General features: G+C 36.0%; 1 protein-coding gene and 1 long non-coding RNA gene across 24 annotated transcripts; one reads left to right on the forward strand and one right to left on the reverse strand.

The window, feature by feature from the left end:
• The first annotated feature begins 11,052 nt into the window (after positions 1 to 11,052).
• On the forward strand, positions 11,053 to 15,700 carry LOC110899329. Of its 2 annotated transcripts, none has more exons than XR_004877664.1 (7): positions 11,053 to 12,435; positions 12,749 to 13,747; positions 13,897 to 14,012; positions 14,088 to 14,436; positions 14,581 to 14,799; positions 14,873 to 15,061; positions 15,154 to 15,700. XR_004877664.1 is itself a non-coding variant. In XM_022146223.2 (7 exons), exons 1-7 carry the CDS (start codon positions 11,992 to 11,994, stop codon positions 15,587 to 15,589), a joined length of 2,658 nt encoding a protein of 885 aa, XP_022001915.1. In that variant the 5' UTR covers positions 11,054 to 11,991; the 3' UTR covers positions 15,590 to 15,700. The 2 variants fall into 2 exon arrangements, 1 of the variants encoding a protein (XP_022001915.1); XM_022146223.2 differs by having other exon boundaries at positions 11,054 to 12,435; positions 14,967 to 15,061.
• A 273-nt stretch (positions 15,701 to 15,973) lies between these two features.
• On the reverse strand, positions 15,974 to 20,782 carry LOC118485948. Of its 22 annotated transcripts, none has more exons than XR_004877672.1 (8): positions 20,287 to 20,782; positions 20,043 to 20,193; positions 19,890 to 19,970; positions 19,583 to 19,610; positions 18,348 to 18,450; positions 16,839 to 18,217; positions 16,623 to 16,719; positions 15,974 to 16,235 (listed from the first exon to the last, which is right to left on the reverse strand). It is a non-coding gene; the product is annotated as an uncharacterized LOC118485948 (long non-coding RNA). The 22 variants fall into 22 exon arrangements; XR_004877681.1 differs by having other exon boundaries at positions 18,348 to 18,394; positions 20,287 to 20,780; XR_004877667.1 differs by having other exon boundaries at positions 16,839 to 18,450.
• Positions 20,783 to 21,452: the final 670 nt, after the last annotated feature.

Below are 21,452 nucleotides of genomic sequence, written 5' to 3' on the forward strand. Positions count from 1 at the left end.
TTAATGACCTTGATTTAACCACTTGTAAGTAAAAACCTATTTTTCAATCACTTGTAGGTTTGCTTATCAACAATTACTACTTGTAGATTGAAATCTCAAGATGCCGATTCCTACTCCACAATTACCAACCTGTGAGTTCCGGCAAGACAACCACTTGTAAAAACAATTTCCATTTTTTCAAAATCAATTTTTCAAGAATGATGCCGATTCATGCTCTATGATTACCAACTTGGGAGCTCCGGCAAGTCCAGATTTTTCAGTCGTGATAGGTTCTATCCCAGTTACTAACCCAGGATGAACCATTTTCATCTGATTTGTTCGTTTTCTTCTCATAAAATTCTTTAACCCCTTTGACCATCCCATCAATCATTTTTTCCAAAAATGTTTTGCACTGTGGGGTTAAAAACTTTTTCAACATCAAATTCTTTCTTTTCAGGAAAGAATTGATTAGAAATTTCAACTTTGCCAACTTTAGATTTTAAATTCTCGGCCCGCAATGATGGAAAATTTGCATCATCCTACGGCGGAACTGATTTCTCTTCTTTCATAACAACTTGTGGCTCCTCTGACTTTGTGGAATCAGATTTATCACCAAAATTATCACTTGATTTCTTAACAACCCATTTTTGGTTGTTAAGTTTCACTTTTCTTTTGTAAACACTTTTCGAACACTCACCAACCTCAAAAGTTGAATTTTCAAAGACTCTAAATTTTTTGGTTGGTAGTTCGGTTTTCTCAACAACTTTCTTTTTGAGTTTTTCAGAGACTCCCTGTTTTGATTGGAATGCCATTGGACAATTCCTGGCAATGTGACCAACCGTTTTGCACTGAAAACAAGTTCTTCTCTCTTTCTTCTTCTGAGCAACACCTTTCTTCATTTCTTTTTGCTTTTTATCAAGGAATTCTTTGTTTGATTGCTTTCTGAACATTTGCTCTTTTTCTGCTTCTGATGATGTACCTGAAACAAAAACAATTTTTGGTTTATAAACTTTTTCATTTTTATGATTTTTCGGTGGAATAAAAACTAGACCTTTCTTTTTGAAATTACCATTATGGTTTGGTTTCTTTTGAAAACCAGAGCCATAACTGTAACCCTTTTTCTTGTTTAATCTTCGTTGATCTCTTGAAATGTATTGTTTAGGTTTTCCAAAAAAATTTAGATCTTTTATTTCAGAAATATTAATTTCTATGATTTTGAAAACTTTTTTAATCATTTTGGTTTTAACACTTCTTATTGGAAATTCTTCGTCCGAAAATAATTTGTCAGAATCAATCAAAGTATATGCTACTTTGAATGTTTCATCATTCAAATTATTCTTTGATAATAGAAATTCTTTATTATAAACCCGTTTGTCCTTTTTGACTGTTGAATTTGACATGTTGAACTCAGACTTTGACTCTGACTTGGACTCCTCCGTTTCATCCTTATCCAACACCTAATCGACCATTTTCTTTATTAACTCGGACTCATGATCAGATGATGTAAACGTAACATCAATGTTGTTTGGCAATTTATCTGAAGACTCAGACTCCCACTGTAAATTGGTTGCTTTTTTTACTCTTTCTGAATTTGGATTTCGTGGAGAATATCCATTTTCGAGCCGGCACACTTGTTATAACCAACACTGGGTTTCTTACCAGAATTCTTCACTTCATCATCTTGTTTTGTTTCAGACTTCTTCTCTTCAGATGTTTTTTCGTCTTCAAACGTCTTCATTCCTTCCATAATAGGGTAAATCCTGCCAACCACGAAAGTAGAACATAAGTAACTTTTTAATAACCTATTTACTCTCTCGGTTTCTATTCTCTGAGTTTCCAACTTCTTTTCAAGCTCAACATACATCTCAGTGTAATAGTTGACACTATCTAGCTGTCTCATGTACGCCCCATTGAGTGTCTTCATTGCTATAGCTTGTTCACTGCTTGACTCATTGTATTGATTCATTGCTTTGTTTAAGACATCATATGATTCTTTTAGCCTGTTCATGTTGTGAATCAATTCACTATTTTGCTTCTTCATAGTCTCATAGTTTTCACAATTCTCAGACACTTTTACTGCAACAGCTTCCTTTTTTACCTCAAACACTGGAATTTCTTTGTCTTGCTTCTTTATCACACAAACCTCTTCTTCAGTATTCTTGTCATTCTTGGCTTTGTTTAAACGTTTTCTTACTTTCTCTGCCCAATAATCATCAATAGTATAATTTTCACCATTATCTTTAACAATTTGAGCAACAAAAGCTTTAGCTTTTAAGATCTCTTTGTCTGGACTATAATTGTCCCAGCTAAAATTTTCCCAGCTAAAGCCTTCTGGTAATCTTTCATCATCTTGATCTATCAGACATGCTTTATTATCAGCTGAAATATATTTATCCCAACTGGATTCTTTTGATGAACTTCCATCATCTTGATTGACCAGACAAGCTTTCTTTGAATCTTCAAGTTCCTTCCTAGCATGAGCAGTTTGTGGTTGTTGTTGTTGATACGGGTGTTGAGCAACTTGATGATAAATTGCTTTTCGATAGTAGTCATTGTTTCCAAAAGGATTTTGAGCTCCACTTGCTTCACGATTTGTGCATTCTCTCTTGAAATGGCCTTTTTCCCTGCAACGAAAACAGGTAACTCTAGATTTATCAAATCCTAAAGTTGAAACATTTGCATCATGGAAATCATCTCTTCCTGTAATTTGTTTAAAGTTTTCAGCTCTTCTCAACACGCTCGCCAAACACCACTTTATATCCATCAACTCAATCTCCTCAGCATCAACCTGATCGTAATCCTCTTTTGTCAACATCGGATTTCCGATCCTTCCTGCAACCAAGCTTCCATACGACTCTAGCACAGTCACCAACAGAGACATGTGACTTTTTGCAACTTCTTCCGAGTAGTTTTGATCATTTTCAAGATTTAATGCAATGTTGCATTGAAGAACTTTTCCACTCTTTGTTGCAGAAAAATGTGGATCAAATGATGGATATGAAGAAAATCCCATTTTGCTACTTGATCCTTGAGATGAACTTTCAGAAGAACTTTTTTCATTAAAAGCTGTTTCAATCTTTGGTGAAATGTTGGTCTTCTCACTGACACCACTTTTGTAATACAAACCAATGTCTTGTTCTCCATCATAGTTCTTCATTCTTGCTATCTTTCTTTGTTCCATCTCTTGTGCTTCAAGTTGTTTAATAAACTCGCTCAGAGTTATCTTTTCAAAACCTGGTTTATTTTTCAACATCATAAGATACGTGCCCCAAACATCATGTGGCAACGCATCAGCCAACTTTCAATCAATTCATCTTTATCTTTATTGATGTTCAATCTGCTCATATTCTTCAATAAATTGCAATATCTTTCAATAATCTGTTTGGTATTTTCACTTCTTAAACCATGGAATAGATCAAATTCTTTCTTCAAAAGTGACCTTTTGTTTTTGATCATCTCATCAAGAAACTTCGATTCTAATTCTTCCTATATCGAATGTGCACTTCCGTTGTGTTGAAGTAAAATCAAAATGTCTTCTTTCATAGCTTGCTGCAAAAGGCTAACCATCGTTTTTTCATCTTTGTATTTCTTTTTCTCTTCAGCACCCAGATTTCTAATTTCAATTTTCATTCCATTGTCTCCAACTGGTCTACTATATTGAAATTCAGTATGTTCCCATGCATCTAAGTGATATGCCAAACCCCAGTTTGTAAAACGTTCAGCCCATCCACCGTACTCTTTGATACTCATGAGCTTAGGCGGTTTTTGTGTTGTCCCCGTTTCATTTTCAAGTAACGTACTCTGAGTAACAGTCATTGGACTAGCAAAGGCATTATAGAACTCGTTTTCCATGTTTCGGTTTTCAAAATTTTACAAACACAGTTTTTCAAACGAAATGAACTTTTCACACGGAATAGAGTTGTACACAAAATCAACTTTCAAGCGAAATGAGTCTTGTTCAAGCGAAATGAACTCCTCAAGAGAAATCAGTACCCTTTTCACGCGAAATGAACACTTGAAACAAAATAAAATCCCGTTTCGTACGAAATGGAGAATATGGTTCACACGGAATGAACTTTCGTACGAAATGAAATGCTATTTCGTACGAAATGACTATCTTATGTCCAATTTCAAACGAAATGACCCCTGAATCGAAATGAAATCTGATTTCATACGAAATAACAGCAAGCTTCGCGCGAAATGAATGCCAAGTTCACACGAAATGATATCAATTTCGTGCGAAATGAATTTTTCGAAGAGTTTTTGAACAATTTGATCAAGTTTTACTTCGAATTAAGATCTGATTCTTTCTAGGGTTTGTTAAAACAGTGTTTCGCACAATATATTTGAAAATCAAGCCATTTTATCCGTGAAAACTTGTTAAATTTTGAAAAGAAGGTGTAGAAATCAGAATTTGCAGCTGAAATGGTAAGAACTCTTCCTCCTGAGCTCTGATACCACTTGTAGGATCGTTTTCAGACCCAAACGAGTCGTTCAGAAGAGATCTCGTCCAATATGAGAGGCAGAAACAAACATATTGGAGTTATTTCAGCTGTATTGCACAAGAAATCACTTTAAACTGTCTCTATATTTATATCAGATCGTATTACAAAGATGGAGACACTTCGGCAGAGCTTCGCTACCGGAATCAGAACCTTCACAAATGATTTGGCACGAAGTACTATTTATAGGTAACCCGATTTCGTACGAAACCAACTTCACACGAAATAGTGATTTCGTGCGAAATGACCAATGCTTACTTCGTACGAAATGGTTAAACCTATTTCGTGCGAAATAGCCTTTTCATTTCGTGCGAAATAGCCATCAATACATATCTCTCGAATTTCGTGCCCTGAACTATCTAATATAATACGAGACTCGATACAAGACGAAGTCGACAGACATATGCACCAACAGACTCCCCCTTGGATGTTGACGAAGTCTTCGGTTGTCGATCCTTCAGACTTTATCAGTCGTCACGCTCTCTCCAAAGATTCTCCGTTGTAAGCATCCTCAATCAATCTCTATCTTCTTTCTCTAATATCCCCTTGGATGTTGATCTGGCTCTTGAGCTTTCTAATTCTCTTGATCAGATCTCATGTTTCTTCTTCTCAGAATCTTAAGCCTGACTCTTATCCTGTTTAATCATCAACATCTTGCATAGACATAGTTCCAGGATAAGACACTGGCTCTAATCACTTCCTCTTGACTGTCTTCAGACTCACCCTTTCAATGAGCTGGGATCGTAGTCTGGAATTCACAATCTGCAAGCTTTGAATCGAAAACCTGGCTCTCAGTAGATACAAGATCTTTAGGAATCAGAACCTGGCTCTTTCCAAGCTTCAACCCTGCACAACCTCTACCTCACAATAAATTTCACAAATAAAAATTTTTACAATATTTTGAAATCATACGCAATAATTGTTCAAAATGATTTATTCTCTGTTGATCATTTGTAAGAACAACATTTTTATTTCAAAATCACTCTTCCAAACCTGTTCATCATGTTTAGCACTAGGAATTGTCTTTCATTGTTATTAAGTCACTAAGGCCTCGTCTATTCTTACGTGAGCATGCATCATAATCATCATCAAACAACAGCACCTGAAACATATGTGAAAATAAAGTCAGATAAAAATGTCGGCGAGCACATAGGTTTTGTGAGTGTGTCAAATTCATGGCTTGTATAGATGTTGCAATACCTCGTACGACTACTAGAGTCGATAATTAGAAACCTTGTATTGAAAAGTGTTTACAACTAAAACAAGTTGGTTATATGTTTTTGAAAACCTCGTTGCCATGAATCTTGACTAAAAACATTTGCTTTTGTAAACCAAGTAGTAAATCATTCTTGTAATAAAACTCGTATGGTCTATATCATTTAGTAAACATCGCTGCGTGACATAGTTTGAAATCATTCGTCCAAGTGAACTAAATAACGCCACGGAATGTAATATGATAAAAGCACTTATATATAAGAAGTACCAATGGCGTATCTACGATGCTTTTATCACATTACACCCATCCCATTATCTAATCACTTACTATAAACCAATCGTTTAATTGTACTTGTTCTCAATCCTTCGTGTTATCAAAACCAATCGTTCAATCGTTCTTGTCATAAACCATCGTTCAAACGTTCGTGTTATAAACCATCGTTCAAGTGTTCGTTTTATAAACCATCGTTCAATCGTTCCTGTTTTAATTGTGAAAAGTAACTTTTGGTCGTTTCAGTTGAACACATTCAAACCTGTGTTTTGACTCATCTATACCACCAAAGGGTGTCTTTAGTCGACTAACAAACCACCAAAGGATTTGTTAAAATCATCAGGTTATGTCGTTACCCACAATTACCCCATAACCATGGCGATAGTCCGATAACGAGATTTGTCAGATCCTATGGTACCATAACATACTACTGGTTGCCTTGGCCAAAGCTAATGAATGTCATTCATGTTATGTATCAACGCACCAACAAGTTTCGTTCACATTATTGAAATCGTCGTGTTTTAATATAAACCATAGCTTTTGTTTTGTTTTGAAAACTCGAAATAGTTTAGCACATATGAATCACCCCAAAAAAATTGAAAGAAGTAAAATAGGGGAATTATGTACTCACTTGAGATTGCAGGGTATCCTCGATTAAGTGAACTAACAAGCTCGGGCAATCAAGGAAACAAGTGGCACCTAGTATCGGATCACTATGTTAATAATCGAGGCCTAAATCGGGAGATCGGGTAGAATGAGGTTTTGTAAACCAAATGAGTGTTGGAACTCATATAATATGGTTTAACAAAGCCTACATTCTGATTTGAAACCTATCTTAAGTGCTTTTGACCCGTTATGACCCGTTAAGGTAGTCTACGCTACTTTACCACGTCATTTGCGCAAATGCACATTCGGATGGCCTAACTAGTCCTATGACAAGTATTATATGCCTAAATATGTTCAATATTGTTGCATAGTCAGTTAAGTGTCAAAATTTTGGTTACATAGGCTTAAAATGAAATTACGCGTAAAAGGGGCATTTTGGTCATTTTCCTAAGGCATATAAACTACCTATCATACAACTAATTAAACGAAATGACCATAAGGCATAACCTCGGAAGGTTTTTCCCTATACAACTATGGTCACAATATATGTTTGGTCGGATCCTAATGATCGACCAAACGGGTCGGGTTCGAAAGATTAAGCAGTTGTCAAGACCGCTTGACTTATGGCGCTATATAAGCACTAAACTAAAAGTGACAGAGTTAAACATGTTAAAACATGTTTAACTAAGTTAAAAAACTGATTTGATTCAAAACAAAGTGTTTTGATACCCGAAAATAGTTTCTTCGCAAAATGCACATAGTTGTGCATTTTGACTGAAACTTTGACTAGTTAACGTGGTAATCAGTAGGTATAGTCGCAAGGGACTATAACCATCGTAAGTACGCTCACGTTGCAAAGTTCAAACGCACTTTGACTTAACCAAATCATGGTTAAAGCTGAAAGTCAAACACTGTTTGACTTTCTTGCTTAAAATAAATAAAAAAAGAGATGAAAGAACACTTAAAAGTGTTCTAGGCTGGAAAAATGACAAGGAAGCTCAAGTATGAGGCCTCCAACAAATGTGGTAGCCTCAAATCAGAGTTAGAGTGAAAGAGAATGGAATAGGCACTTTGAAGTGTTGATGAACATGGGTTTATATAAGATTTCATGAACCATTAGATGATTGCCATGTGTTTGTGTGATGATCAAGGAACAATCAAGACCATACACATGTTAGGCTCTGATTTGGGGACTTGGAGAACACATAAACTAGCCCACAATACTAAAAAACCATGATCAAAACCAAGTTCAACAGACTGTTTTGCTGAAAACAAGTTCCTACCCAACACCCGCTGTCATGCCCCGCGACAGAGACATCAAAAGCTGTCACGCCCCGCCAGAGATCCTAGACAGAATCTTTCAGAAATTGTCAAAACAGGTCCCTGCAGCTCTGAAACTTGTTTCTCGACGCGTTTAACCCCCGTTAACCCAATTTCAAGGCTCTATAAATATGTTAAAGCATAGGGGACTTGAAATATTCTTGGAAATATAATGAATGTCGGTTTGTTTGGTCGTACAGTCACGTTTTTTCGGTTAATTACGACGGAACTCGAACGGACGCAAAAACAATCCAAATTACGCGACGAATGGTATTTTTGCATTCCTATCACTAAAATACATTATTCTAGTGATTACAAAAATTTTTGGATGTCCGGATATGGTCAGAACGCAAGATATGCACGCATATGCAAACTTTCGCAGTTTTGACGCTTTTAGTCCCTATAATCAAATAAGCTATGTTAAGGGTATTTAGGGTATGTTTAGCTTATGATCTTGTTCCAGAGTGTACGTTGCTATACGAAACGGCAGACTTTTGCAGGTTGTAGCAAATAGTCTCTTTGATCGAATAAACTTTTTTTGGCATACCAAACCCTTCAAAACTTATTTATAAGTTATTTAAAGGTTATTTAAGGTATGTTAAGATTATGTCACTATTCCGGAGTGTTTGTCGCATTAAACTGGTCACGTTTATGTAACAATTTGCGTATAACTTTCTAGAAAGTGATTTAAAGCTTGAAATCGAACTAGAATTGAAACGTGAAATTGTCAAACACAAATAAACAAATATTGAGACCAAAACACATTGTTTCATTGATATTTGATGTTGTTCTACATCATACAGTGTTTACAGAGCACAAATGTTACAGTGAGTTATGCTAAATTAGGTGTTGAACACAAGTGTTTTATTTCTGTGTTAGATAAGACCGTAGAACTTAAGAGTTTTAGTGAGGCAACAAAGGATCCAAATTGGATATCTGCCATGAATGAAGAGATTGAGGCTCTTCATAGGAATGATACATGGGAACTTGTGGAGTTGCCTCCGACTAGGAGTGTTGTTGGGTGTAAGTGGATTTATAAAATAAAGTATAAATCCGCTGGTGAGGTTGAGATGTTTAAAGCCAAGTTTCTTGCCAAAGGCTATAGTAAAAAACAAGGGGTTGATTTCGACGAAACCTTTTCACCAGTGATAAAACTTGTTACTGTTAGGTGTATTATTGCATTAGCTGTAGAATATGGTTGGAGTTTATATCAGCTTGATGTGAATAATGCATTCTTATACGGTAGTTTAAATGAAGATGTTTACATGTCATTACCTGATGGTTATTTTTCCAAGGAGGAAAAAAAGAGTGTGTAAACTAAAAAAGTCTTTATATGGCGTGAAGTAGGCACCTAGAATGTGGAATGAAAAGTTAGTCCATGTTTTATTTGATATGGGTTTTAGTCAAAGTAAATATGACTATTCATTCTTCTATAAAGTGACTAAAGTGTGATTGTTTATTTGCTTATTTATGTTGACGATATAGTGATAACTGGTAACAATCTTAATGAAATAGAATCGTTAAGGCTAGCCTCAGGTCCAGATTCCTAATAAAGGACTTGGGTGAATTAAAATACTTTTTGGGAATAGAAGTTTTAGATATGAAAGGAGGTATTTGCTTATCACAAAGGAAGTATTGCTTAGAGTTGTTATCTGAGTACGGCATGACAGGATGCAAACCAGTTAACAACTCTATAGAGCAAAATCATGTTCTTGTAAATTTGTGTAAAGAAATTACAATGTACTTGATAATGTATTAGGTTATCAAAAATTGGTTGGCAAGTTAATTTATCTTGCTCATTCCAGACCTGATATTTCATACACAGTTCACTACTTGAGTCACTATATGCATTCTCCTACTCAAGGTCATCTAAAGATTGTATTTAGATTATTACGTTATTTAAAACAGTCGCCTGGCAAAGGTGTGTTGTTCAGTAAAGGGCCTGCATGTGATTTAGTTGGGTATGCAGATTCTGACTGGGCAAAGTGTCTAGAAACAAGAAAGTCCATTACCGGATTTTGCGTGTTTCTAAGGAATTCTTTGGTTTCTTGGAAAAGTAAGAAGCAATCTACAGTATTCCAATCCTCAGCAGAGACTGAGTATCGATCCATGTGCGCTGCGGCTTGAGAGTTGGTGTGGTTAAAAATATGTTGTTAAAACTGAGTGTTAAAGTTAAGTTGCCAGTCAGCTTATTTTGTGTCAATTTAGCTGCATTGTCAATCGCTGCTAATCCTATCTTTCATGACAGGACTAAGCATTTTGAGCTTAATTTTTTCTTTTTAAGAGAATTGATTTCGAAGATTGTGTTAAAACCTTTGGGAATTGATTCTAAAGATCAATTAGCAGATTTGTTTACAAAAGACGTGTTAATACAACAACATATTCGTCTTTGTGCAGGTACTAACATGTTTGATCCGTTTAAATACTAAACTGAGCCTAATGCTAGTAGATATTATTAATTTTATTCTTAAATGTTAAGTCTTTATAATAAAAACATTATATGTTTATTTATAATTGAAATGATTTATTTATTACCTACAAGAAATAACAAATATTAATATAAAAATTAAATGATTTTCAAATTATTATAAAAAAGTGTCCTAATAAAAACTTTAGAGAAACATAAAAATAGATTAAAATGTTATATTTATGTAAGCAATATTAATTAAAGATGTTAACTATTATATCTTAAATGTAAACATATAAGAAGGATTCTTATATTTGAAATTATACTTTTTATTTTTTGAACCTTACATAATTTTGTTCCAAAAAACCGAACCGAACTCACATAAAAACTGAAAAAACCGAAACCGAACGGTTTTAAAAAACCAAAAACCGACATTTTGGTTTTGGTTTTGGCTTTGCCCAAAACCTGAACTGAACCGAACCATGCACACCCCTATAAGTCTATTATTCTCAGTTTAGTATTTTTGTAACTTATATATTTGTTCTTTGTTTCATGTTACATAATAAATGATGCATGCTGATGGCCTGAACAACTGGAAGAGACTAGAGTTGGGCTATGCAGTTGGGCTTAAAAAAGAGTTTGCTGAACTGGGGCTATGCGGTTATAACACTGAACTGGGCTGTACGGTTATAACAACTTTGGAGAGCATCTCTTGTGGCAGCCATATAGAGAGACAGTTCATTATTATTATTCAGTCATATTTATCATTCTTCTCTCTGTTTTCTCTCTCTAAAATACCTAGGGTTTCATATCTTAGATTCATCTTGAATCTGAGATTTCCGTTTTTGAGATTCGGTGTTCGGGATTATCGTGTTGATAATCCTAGTGTGTGAGAGTTGAGAGTTTTGTGAGTGATTTTGTTCTGTTCTTTCTCAGTATTTGTAGTAATCATCAAACTTCCAGGGTAACAAAGATCTTTGGGTTGGGTTTCTTATGTTAATTACATGTTAATTTACTTGGTTGATACCAATTTTGACAACCTTTTTCATGGTGTATTCATAGCAAATTAATCTTGTATTCTTGTGTATCTCTCAGTCTTAACCATCTTTCACTCCCCTGTTTTAAAGAGATATTAGAGACTGTTCTTTACACATCTATGAACTTGCAATTGCTTGATTTCATTTTTTTTTTAATTATTACTTGATCCACGAATATGGATACTTTCTTACAGCAGTTTCAACATCTTAAAATACAACTAGAAGATATAATAGCAGCCACCGACAACTTCAACGATGATAACTGTATTGGACGTGGTGGTTTTGGGAATGTTTATAAAGGAGAACTGTCTCACTCTAAGGGGCGAAGCATGGTTGCTATCAAGCGTCTGGATCGGAGGCATGGACAAGGAATACCCGAGTTCTTGAAAGAGATCACAACGCTTTCCAGTTACAGCCAAGAAAATCTCATCTCTCTTCTGGGATTTTGTTACCAAGGGGATGAGATGATCCTGGTATATGACTATGCATCTCGTGGAAGCCTTGACCGCTATTTAAATTCCCCTCATCTTACGTGGTTACAGCGTCTCAAGATATGCCTCGATGCAGCAGAGGGATTAAGGTACCTTCATGATCCAAGGGGGGCACACCAAAGACTTATCCACTGTGACGTAAAAAGCGCCAACATCCTACTTGATGACAACTGGAATGGCAAAGTCTCTGACTTTGGATTTATCAATAATGGGTCCCGCAAACGAGCAGCAATCGGTTATTGTCACCATGGCAGCAGGTACCCTTGGGTACTGTGATCCGCAGTATGCGATGACGCACACCCTAACAAAAGAGTCAGACGTATACTCTTTCGGTGTGGTCTTATTCGAAGTTTTATGTGGGAGGTTATGTTGTACATATAGCAATGGTCGTGTTCAGCAGAATTTAGTGCGCACGTGGATTGAATGCTATAAAGAGAAGAAGTTAAATGATATCATCTTTGAAGATACAACCATTCAACCACTGGAGCAGAGTGCTTTAAATTTTTTTTCTGATATTGCATATCGATGTTTGAATGAATCTCGTAAAGATCGGCCAAGGATGGATGAGGTTGTGACAGAACTTGCGACTGCACTCCGATATCAGAAGGTACATTATGTTTGTAGGATGTTAGTTTATTTGGGAATTTCACTAGCTTCTTTAAAAGGCATAGCAAAAATCTTATTTTTCTCCTTCAAGTGTTTTTTTCCCTTTACCGTTCTTGAGAAAGAATTCAGTTGATTCACTCTAAACACCAAAGAAATAAGATTGCGGAATGAATTAAAATTGAAATACACCACCGAATTGAAATGAAAATGTTTGCAGACGTCGTGTCAAGCTGTGCGCTTGCAATTGCTTTCCCACCCTTGATTTGTATTTAGCAACTATTATCTGATCCCCAAATATGTTGGTATTCTGGCAGCAATTTCAAGATCTTAAAATCCCGCTGGAAGAGATAACATTAGCCACCAACCACTTCAATGTTGAGAAGAACTATATTGGAGATGGTGCTTTTGGGAAGGTTTATAGAGGAGAAGTGTCTCACTCTAAGGGCCGAAGCATGACTGCTATTAAGCGTATAGATCCGAAGTTCTTGAAAAAGATCAGGATTCTTTCTTGTTACAGGCATGAAAATATTGTCTCTCTTCTGGGATTTTGTTACCAAGGGGATGAGATGATCCTTGTGTACGAGCATGTGTCTCGTGGAAGCCTTGACCGCTATTTGGACTCCCCTCATCTCACGTGGTCACAACGTCTAAAGATATGTTTGGATGCCGCAAAGGGGCTAAGGTACCTTCATGATCAAAGGGGGAGACACCAAAAACTTATCCACTATGTTGTAAAAAGCGCCAGCATCCTACTTGATGACCAATGGAATGCTAAAGTTTCTGACGTTGGATTATCAAGAATGGGCCCCGCTAATGAGCAGAACTCTGTTATTGTCACAGTTGCAGAAAGTAACCCCGGGTACTGTGATCCACAGTATGCGATGACACACACCCTAACGAAAAAGTCGGATGTATACTCTTTTGGTGTGGTCTTATTCGAAGTTTTATGTGGGAGATTATGCTATACGCTTGATAGCAAAGATCATGTTAAGGAGATCTTAGTGACCACGTGGATTAAGAGCTATGAACAGAACAAGTTAAATGATATCATCTTCAAAGATCCGACCATTCAACCATTGGAGCAGAGTACTTTAGATATATTTTCAGACATTGCGTATCAATGTTTGAAGGAATCTCATGAAGATCGGCCAAAGATGGCTGAGGTTGTGGCAGAACTTGAGAGAAGTCTAGATTTACTCAATTATCAAGAGTTTATAGGTGAATGGAACAAACAATGTCCTCTGAACTACAGATCTGACATTGAACCGATGAAGTTTCAGTCCAAAGGGATCCTCCGTAACAGCGGCAAAACGGTAATTAGCTTCTGTGTCTGTATTATAGAATATCACATGCCATTTACCGTCCCATTAAGTGACAATGCTCCTCCAAGTGCTACCATCACATGTAACTTTTAACATGCACGATCAACTAACTTGAACTTGTTTAATGGACGTACGTACAGTGGTTTTCATTGAATAAGAAGGGAGAACACTGTGAGATGATATCTATTGCAGAATGTTTGGGTTCAGATGTCGTGTTTGCAGAATGGCACAGATTCTCATCTGAATATAATTCAAGGTGAGTTTTCCTGTTTGTAGCTTTTGAGAGTACTTGCCACCTACAATGTATCATTCTTTGTTGCTATTCACGCAGATTTGCTGTGGGCACCTACCACTGGTTTGGAGGCGTATTGAGAACACATGCAAAAACTCAGTTCTTGTCACCAGGAATCACATACGCGGTGAACCTTGTGTTCAAATATTATAGAGAAGGGAAGAGAAGATGTGAACCTATATTCCTTAAATACAGATTACAAGGGGAGAGAGAGAGTTCAATTTCATACATTGCATATGAGAGAGAAGATGGATGGTGGGCATGTGAATTGTATCAGTTTACTACTGACCACATAACAGTTGATCTTCAGATTTTGTTTGAGGGCTTCGATAATAGTGCTTACTTCAAAGTAGAAGTAGAAGGCATTGAATTCCAGCCCTTGGAGAATGTAAGTTTACCAATTAAAATTTGATTATTCATGTACATCATTAATTAATTGATTTATATCTTTTAGTTTTCTTTTACTGTCCAGCTGCCACAATCAAATATTAGTGACAAATTCAAAGTCTGATATGGTTATGTTGTTCTACAGGAGGAACATATAGATGACAAGCAACCCATCTCAGATTTAGATTCAGATTCAGATGCAAATTGGGAAGAAAAACTGCCAGCTGATTATGAAGACATAATGAAGTTGTCAAAAAAAGGGATTTTTGATTATTTTCCATGGACAGCGAAGAAGAAAAAGAAGAAGAAGAGAAAAGCGTACGCAATTCTTTGCGAAGGGTTCTTAACCAATGATGGCAGGAAGGTAACTTTGATAGCAACAATTTCATACTTCCATTACTGAATTGCAAATCTATTTATCTGTTTTCCATATGTAGTTGTTGGTGGAGCCTATGAATATGGTTCCACATGAGGGGAGAATTATATATTGAATTGCTAAACATATCTATATACTCGTTGCTTGATATATAGTGGTTTTCTCTTGACAAAAATGGGAAGAAATGTCACATGCTATCAGCGGCTCTCATATGGAGTTGGAAAAAAAAAGTGTTACTACCTGAATCAAGGTTCTTTAATATATCCCTTTTCAGATTTCTTATATAGATTACTATTTTTTGCAAATCTTTTACATGTAAGATGATTTTCTAACATCTCTCAGATTTAGACAAGCCATTCAGTGGGTGGATAATTGGTGTATTAATATCAAAACAGAAGTCCGGTCCCAACTAGTATCATCTGAAACAACATATGCATGTTACCTTGTCTACAAATTACCAGAAGACGAATATGGATTTGAGGGTCCTGTGAAAGTCGAAGATAAAGTATGTGACACCGGATATACTATTTGGTATATCTATTTAACTACTCCTCAAACCCCAATTATTAGACCAAAGGTTGGTCAAAACACCCACAAACCACTCAATTTGCCGAAATATAACGGCCTTCCACGCCAAAGGAAGGATGGATGGATTGAAGTGAAAATTTGGGAATTCCAAGCTGCCACTACAGTCATCATGGATTTGACTTTGAACTTTTGTGACCATAAGGCATTTAGTGGGCTTATTATAGAAGGCATTGAGTTTAGACCCATATAGATTTTTTTTTTGGTTATAATGGACAAAAATTAAGTGTAAACACAAAATTTGTTTTCTTTTTTCTATACTAGTAGTGAAACCCGTATACAAACACAGGTTGTTTTTAGAAAACCTTGCATACCACATTTTACTAGAAAGAATAGATAGGTGTATAGATATTGTAATTTTTAGTTTAGAATATTAAAATAGTCATGAGTTATTCTCACAAATCTTGTGTGTTGATGCATTTAAACTCTGATTTACAAATAAAGTGAGAACTTTATCTTCTCGTTGTGTTAATCAGTATAAACAAATAATAAAAAGTAGTCACTACCTTTCACCGTAAAAAGTGAGAACTGCTATTTTAAATAGTGATATCTGGTTGAAATTATGTGCAAACACACGTTTTTAGAAAACCATTCACACCACATTTTATTAAACGAATGACTACATTTTTAAGGTTTAATTAAAATTAGATTATAAAAAACAGAACATATTTTAAATAACAAATAATATATAAATCTAACACACTAAACTAGTTTAATATCCGTCTAGTGGACGGGTTACGTTGACATCGTAACAAACAAAACAAAGATAATCTATATTAAGTGGACAATCGAGTAGAGCTAGTTCCCAACCCTACGTAACTGCTGATTTGGATTGAGACCTGAAAACACAACGAGAAGATAAAATTCTAAGATGAGCATCACTATAAGGGTGCCATGAAACTTTTTAAGTAGCCCGTATGGTATTGTTCGTTTTGAGGTAGAGATCTAACATTCTAACCCAACATAGATCTACATGCAAATCAGTAGAATAAAAGTGCTTTCAAAAAGGAGTAGTAAGTGCTTTCATATTTTATTACATACATACAACAGCACTATCTTTTGATGAAGAACTCCCATATTTTAATACATACATAATGCATAACCCACTTGATCCTAAGTGGGGTTTTTTAATGGATAGCGTGTTCAAGGAACAAAAAAGAACATGGAGTACACTTTCTACCACAAAGCACACATTAAATTGTCCAAATATGGATCATTTGGCATACCAGATTAGTTAGCTCATGAAGTGTAGCATCCATCCATGTATATATTTAAATTTCGTCTTTTGAATACAAAGTCTACGTGGCTGTGATGACCACCGACCTGTTTAAAACAAAATGCACCAATTGTTAAATCACCAAAATAGGGACCAGTAACCATTTTACATTTTCCAATATGCACCAATTATTATCTTGAATGAGTATGTCAAACAAAACTCTTACCTTGAACCCCATGTGGCATCACCATTACAACCTGCATCTCCTGTTGCAAACCATGCCTGGATTATTTTAGAAAAATACATATGAGTCACCTTCAAAAGCTAGTGACATGATCATATTTTACATGGCATTCTACTTGATGTAGTATATAACAGTCTTCTAACTTTGACCCATTCACTTATGGAAGTGTAAATTCAAGCTATGTTTCATCTCAAACGGGCCAAACACGTAAAAATATAACTTAAAACGAAATGTGCCAAATAGTAATTATTTGCAAAGAAATTTAATAAATTCACACATAAAAAGCGTTCGTTTAGACCTGACCTGTAACAAAAAGTTGCACCTTCTGGCCTTGTTAGTCCTGCCCATTTTACTACCTCTTATATATTGTGAAAAAGGACAGCATAGAAACTTACCTGATGGTAACACACAACGTGTTGGTGTTGCAATCGGGAAAGGTTACGCGACCCATCTAATCCACAAAAGAAAAAAAAAACCAGTTTCGACCCTTCAATGCAAAGAAAGTCTTAGATAATTCTATTAAAAATTAAAATATTACACTAATAATAGTTTCTGTAATCACAGGTCAACTCACCCGATCCAACATGCTTGGAACCACCCAAAAAATAGTATCCGTTTTAACAGGTTACGCGACCCACCCAACCCCCATGATGCCACCTTAGACCGTGTATAATATAAAAAAACATTATATGGCAACCTATTACAATAGTACTATAATACTATCAGACCTTTTTTCTAGAACCCGTACCTTAAAGAATTTTAGAGTTTTATAATCAAAGGACAGCAAAAACATAGCGTAGTTAGTTCTGTAACACCATCTGATCTAGTTGATATTCTCCTCAATTTCCAAGCTTTTTAGATAGTCAAACCGAAGATACAAGCACCAACAGTAGAATTAATTCACATGAAACGAACCACAAGGAATCTAATTTTGTTACAAGAAAAAGATGGAGATAATGCATACCTTTGGCTCATGACTTTGGAATTCGGTTATATAATGAAATTCAGGGTGTGGGTTGTGGAAACAATCTATTCCTCCTTAAACTCTTCTATAACACCACATCCTATTCTGGGTTTTAAAAAGTGCGCCTGACGCGCGAGGCGCAAGCCTTTGCGCCTTTAATAGCCCGAGGCGTGCTTCTTACAAGAAGCACCAAAAAGAGCAATTTTGGACGGCTTTTCTGACCTGAGGAGCGCGCCTCTTGTACCTAGGGTGTTTTTACGTTGTCTTTATGCATCAAACTGTTGTAATATATTTTATATACTCACTTTGCGCCTTGGGTACGAAAAGCCTGCCGCTTTTGCACTTCACGCCTCAGTTTTAGACCTCGTCGCTTTTGGGTGTCTCTCACTTTTTAAAACTAAGATCATATTTCATACGGTTTTATGTTATAATACTGAATTCAGTGAAGAATTTAAAATTTTAATGTATGGTAAGTCAAGAAGAATAAATATGACATAAATTTAAAAGAAGGCAGCCAAGCAGCTTACATGTGTTTTCTCAGTTCTTTCAAATAAAACAACATTAACCCCACGATCTACAGTTGCAAGATGGTCCACAATTTTGTCAAATTCTATAATTGAATTATATCAACTACGATAAAAACATTCAAAGTGTAATCAGTTACTAAATTGTGAATTATTAAGAAAAAGGACTTAAAGCTTTTGGTACAAAACCTAAACTGTTCGTGGTCTTACAGTAGAATAATTTTGAGTTATTGTTAATATAAACATGGGACTATAAACGAAAGATACCATAAGTTTGGGATCAAACTCAACATACAATTTTTATTATTGCCCATTCTTTTTCTCGGTTGTCAAATTCAAAAGCAAACATATTATTTAAAATCAGATCAAACATCCCAGGCACATAACTAGGGGTGTAAACAAGCCTAGATGCTCGAGAGCTACTCGTGATCGGCTCGGTTAAAAGCTCCAACGAGCCGAGTCTTAACGAGCCCGAGCCCGAGCTCGAGCCTGAAATAATGCTCGTTTTGTTACCGAGCCCGAGCCTGAAATACAAAGCTTGTTTAGGCTCGCGAGCCTAAACGAGCCCATACAAAATTTTAATTTTTTTATATATAATATATTAATAATGATGATAACATTGATGAGTCGAGCTCGAGCCGAGCTTTGGCTCGTTTAAGCGATGTTGAAGTGAGCTCGAGCCGAGCTTTTAGCTCGTTTAAGGTTGTTCTCAAAATAGTTCGAGCCGAGCTCGAGCTTTGGGTTTTACTCGCGAGCCGAGCTCGAGCTCAAAGAAATAGGCTCGAACCGAGCCGAGCTCGAGCTTCATAAAAACCTAACGAGCCGAGCTCGAGCCTGGTCGAGCTCGGGCTCGGCCCGGCTCGTTTACACCCCTACACATAACCATCAGATTTATCCAAAAAGTAATCATATTTGAACAAACAGGTCTATAAAGTGAAATAATCCTAATCCAGCTTTGATAATATTTGAACAGGCAGGTCTACAAATATCTTGATAAAGGGAAATTATCCAACTTTGTGTAGCTTTAATCTATTGATTATCTAACTACATTATCATAGTTTCTGAGTCTTCACATCAAAATCATACAATAGCATATCTCAATATCAAACATAAGTACCTTCTATCATCAAAAATAGAAATAAAACACACCCGCCTCGTATTTCAGTAAAATTTTCAAATCCCAACAACAAACAACTTACAAAAAAATAAAAAATTACATGGAAAAAATTATTTGTTACCTTATAACAGTTGAAGTGGATGCTCTACCTGCAAAATTTAGAGAAAGAGGGCAAAATTACATTTTTTTTGGCGAAATCATCGGTTTTCAATATATTATAAAAACAGAGACGATTACATATTCTTATGTCCCCTTAATACAAAACTGATTTTGGACTAATCTCAACCATTAGATCATTCTAAAATAAATTTCTGACCATTTAAAATCAAAATTTGCGTCTAGAAGCAGAGGTTAAGAGAGCAAAATTAGGGTTTGAATATAGTTTGAAAAGAAAACCAAATCAGAGAGCAAGAGAGGGATAGATTCACCTATGTGTTGCCACCTGCTGCCAATCGAATAAACTAATTTCATGCTAACGAAATTGCTGCTGAAGAAGATGATAGTGATGGCTAAAACAACAGACATACAAGGACAATAGCAATATTATTCCCTAATCAACTGTGTATGCAATCAAAGTATACCTTAATGTCGCTAATTTCTCGAAGAGTCAGCTCTCGAATCTTGCTCTTCCCCTTCTGCGTCTAGAGAACCAGAGTGTTGGATGTATGTTTTCTATAAGAAAAGTGTAGCGCAATTTTGGGTAGTGGGGGTTGATAGAACTGCACTTGGAAACTGTTTTGTAACCTCTTGAGTCAAATTCTACCGATTATAAGCTTTCTAATTAACAGATAATCAAAAGCAATGAAAAACAAAGTTAAAACGAACCTCGAATTGGGTTCCACAGATAATCCAAAACACGTTTGATTGAAGCGTTCACCTGATACTTTCCAGCAATGGAGTACGATTTATGGAGGAGCGTTCACCTGCTGAAAACCCCAAACAAAATTTGGGCCACCCTCCATCATGTAATATATGTTTTAGAATGAAGAAAAAAGTGAGGGTGGCCCTCCATCATAATCCACCCTCCAAAATTTGGGCCACCCACCATCGTTGCTTGATTTCACATCCGTCTCTTCTTTTATGTTAAATGCATTGTGATCACATGGACGAACCTTCTAATTTCACCAATTTATATGTGAATTCGAGAAGGAAGAAAAAAAATTAGGGCTTTGTGTAAGAAATAAGAGTGAGGATGAAGGTGATTGAACACAATTTTTGCTACAAAAGGAAGGATTATGATGAGCGTAGGTTGCATATGCAGTTTTTGGTGAGGTGGGAGGAAGATATGGGGGGGGGGGGGGGGGGGCGATAACTGCCTGTAACTGGTTGGGAAACATTTGTAGGAGTGATTTGTGGAGAACATGGTCAGGAAAACATGGAGCTTAGGAAACTGTCATGAACTGACATTATAGCAGTTAAAAATGTGAGTTTAAATGGTCAGGATTTAATTTCAGCAAGATCCAATGGTAGAGATCAATTTGAAAAGTAGTTAGACTTAATGGGTTCCATATATATATATATATAGGGTGGGGTTCTAGAGTGAACACTAGTGCATTTGCGAACTATGTGAACAAATCCTTGCCATTGATCTACACACGTGTATGACCTGGATCTCATCATCAAATCGTAAAATACACTAGTGTATTTCAACATCAAATCCTGGCCATTGATCTACACACGTGTATGGCCAGGATTAGTTCACTCAGTTCGCAAGCTACACTAGTGTTCACTCTTGAACCTAATTCTATATATATATATATATATATATATATATATAGGGGTCCGCTAAAATGAGAACCACCTCGAGTTGTAAGAACCGTGAGAACTACACCGTACGAGGCGAGGTGGAACAATTTTTTTTCTTCACAAACGTAGATGCGTGTATTATAAACACATTTGTAAAAAAAAATTCAAAAAAAAAGTTTTTGAGCACCACAAGTGTATGTTTACGGGTACCGTAAATTTTCCGGTAGGATTTACGGTACCTGTAA

The sequence above is a fragment of the Helianthus annuus genome, chromosome 13, assembly GCF_002127325.2.
Source record: "Helianthus annuus cultivar XRQ/B chromosome 13, HanXRQr2.0-SUNRISE, whole genome shotgun sequence".
NCBI classification, from domain to species: domain Eukaryota; kingdom Viridiplantae; phylum Streptophyta; class Magnoliopsida; order Asterales; family Asteraceae; genus Helianthus; species Helianthus annuus.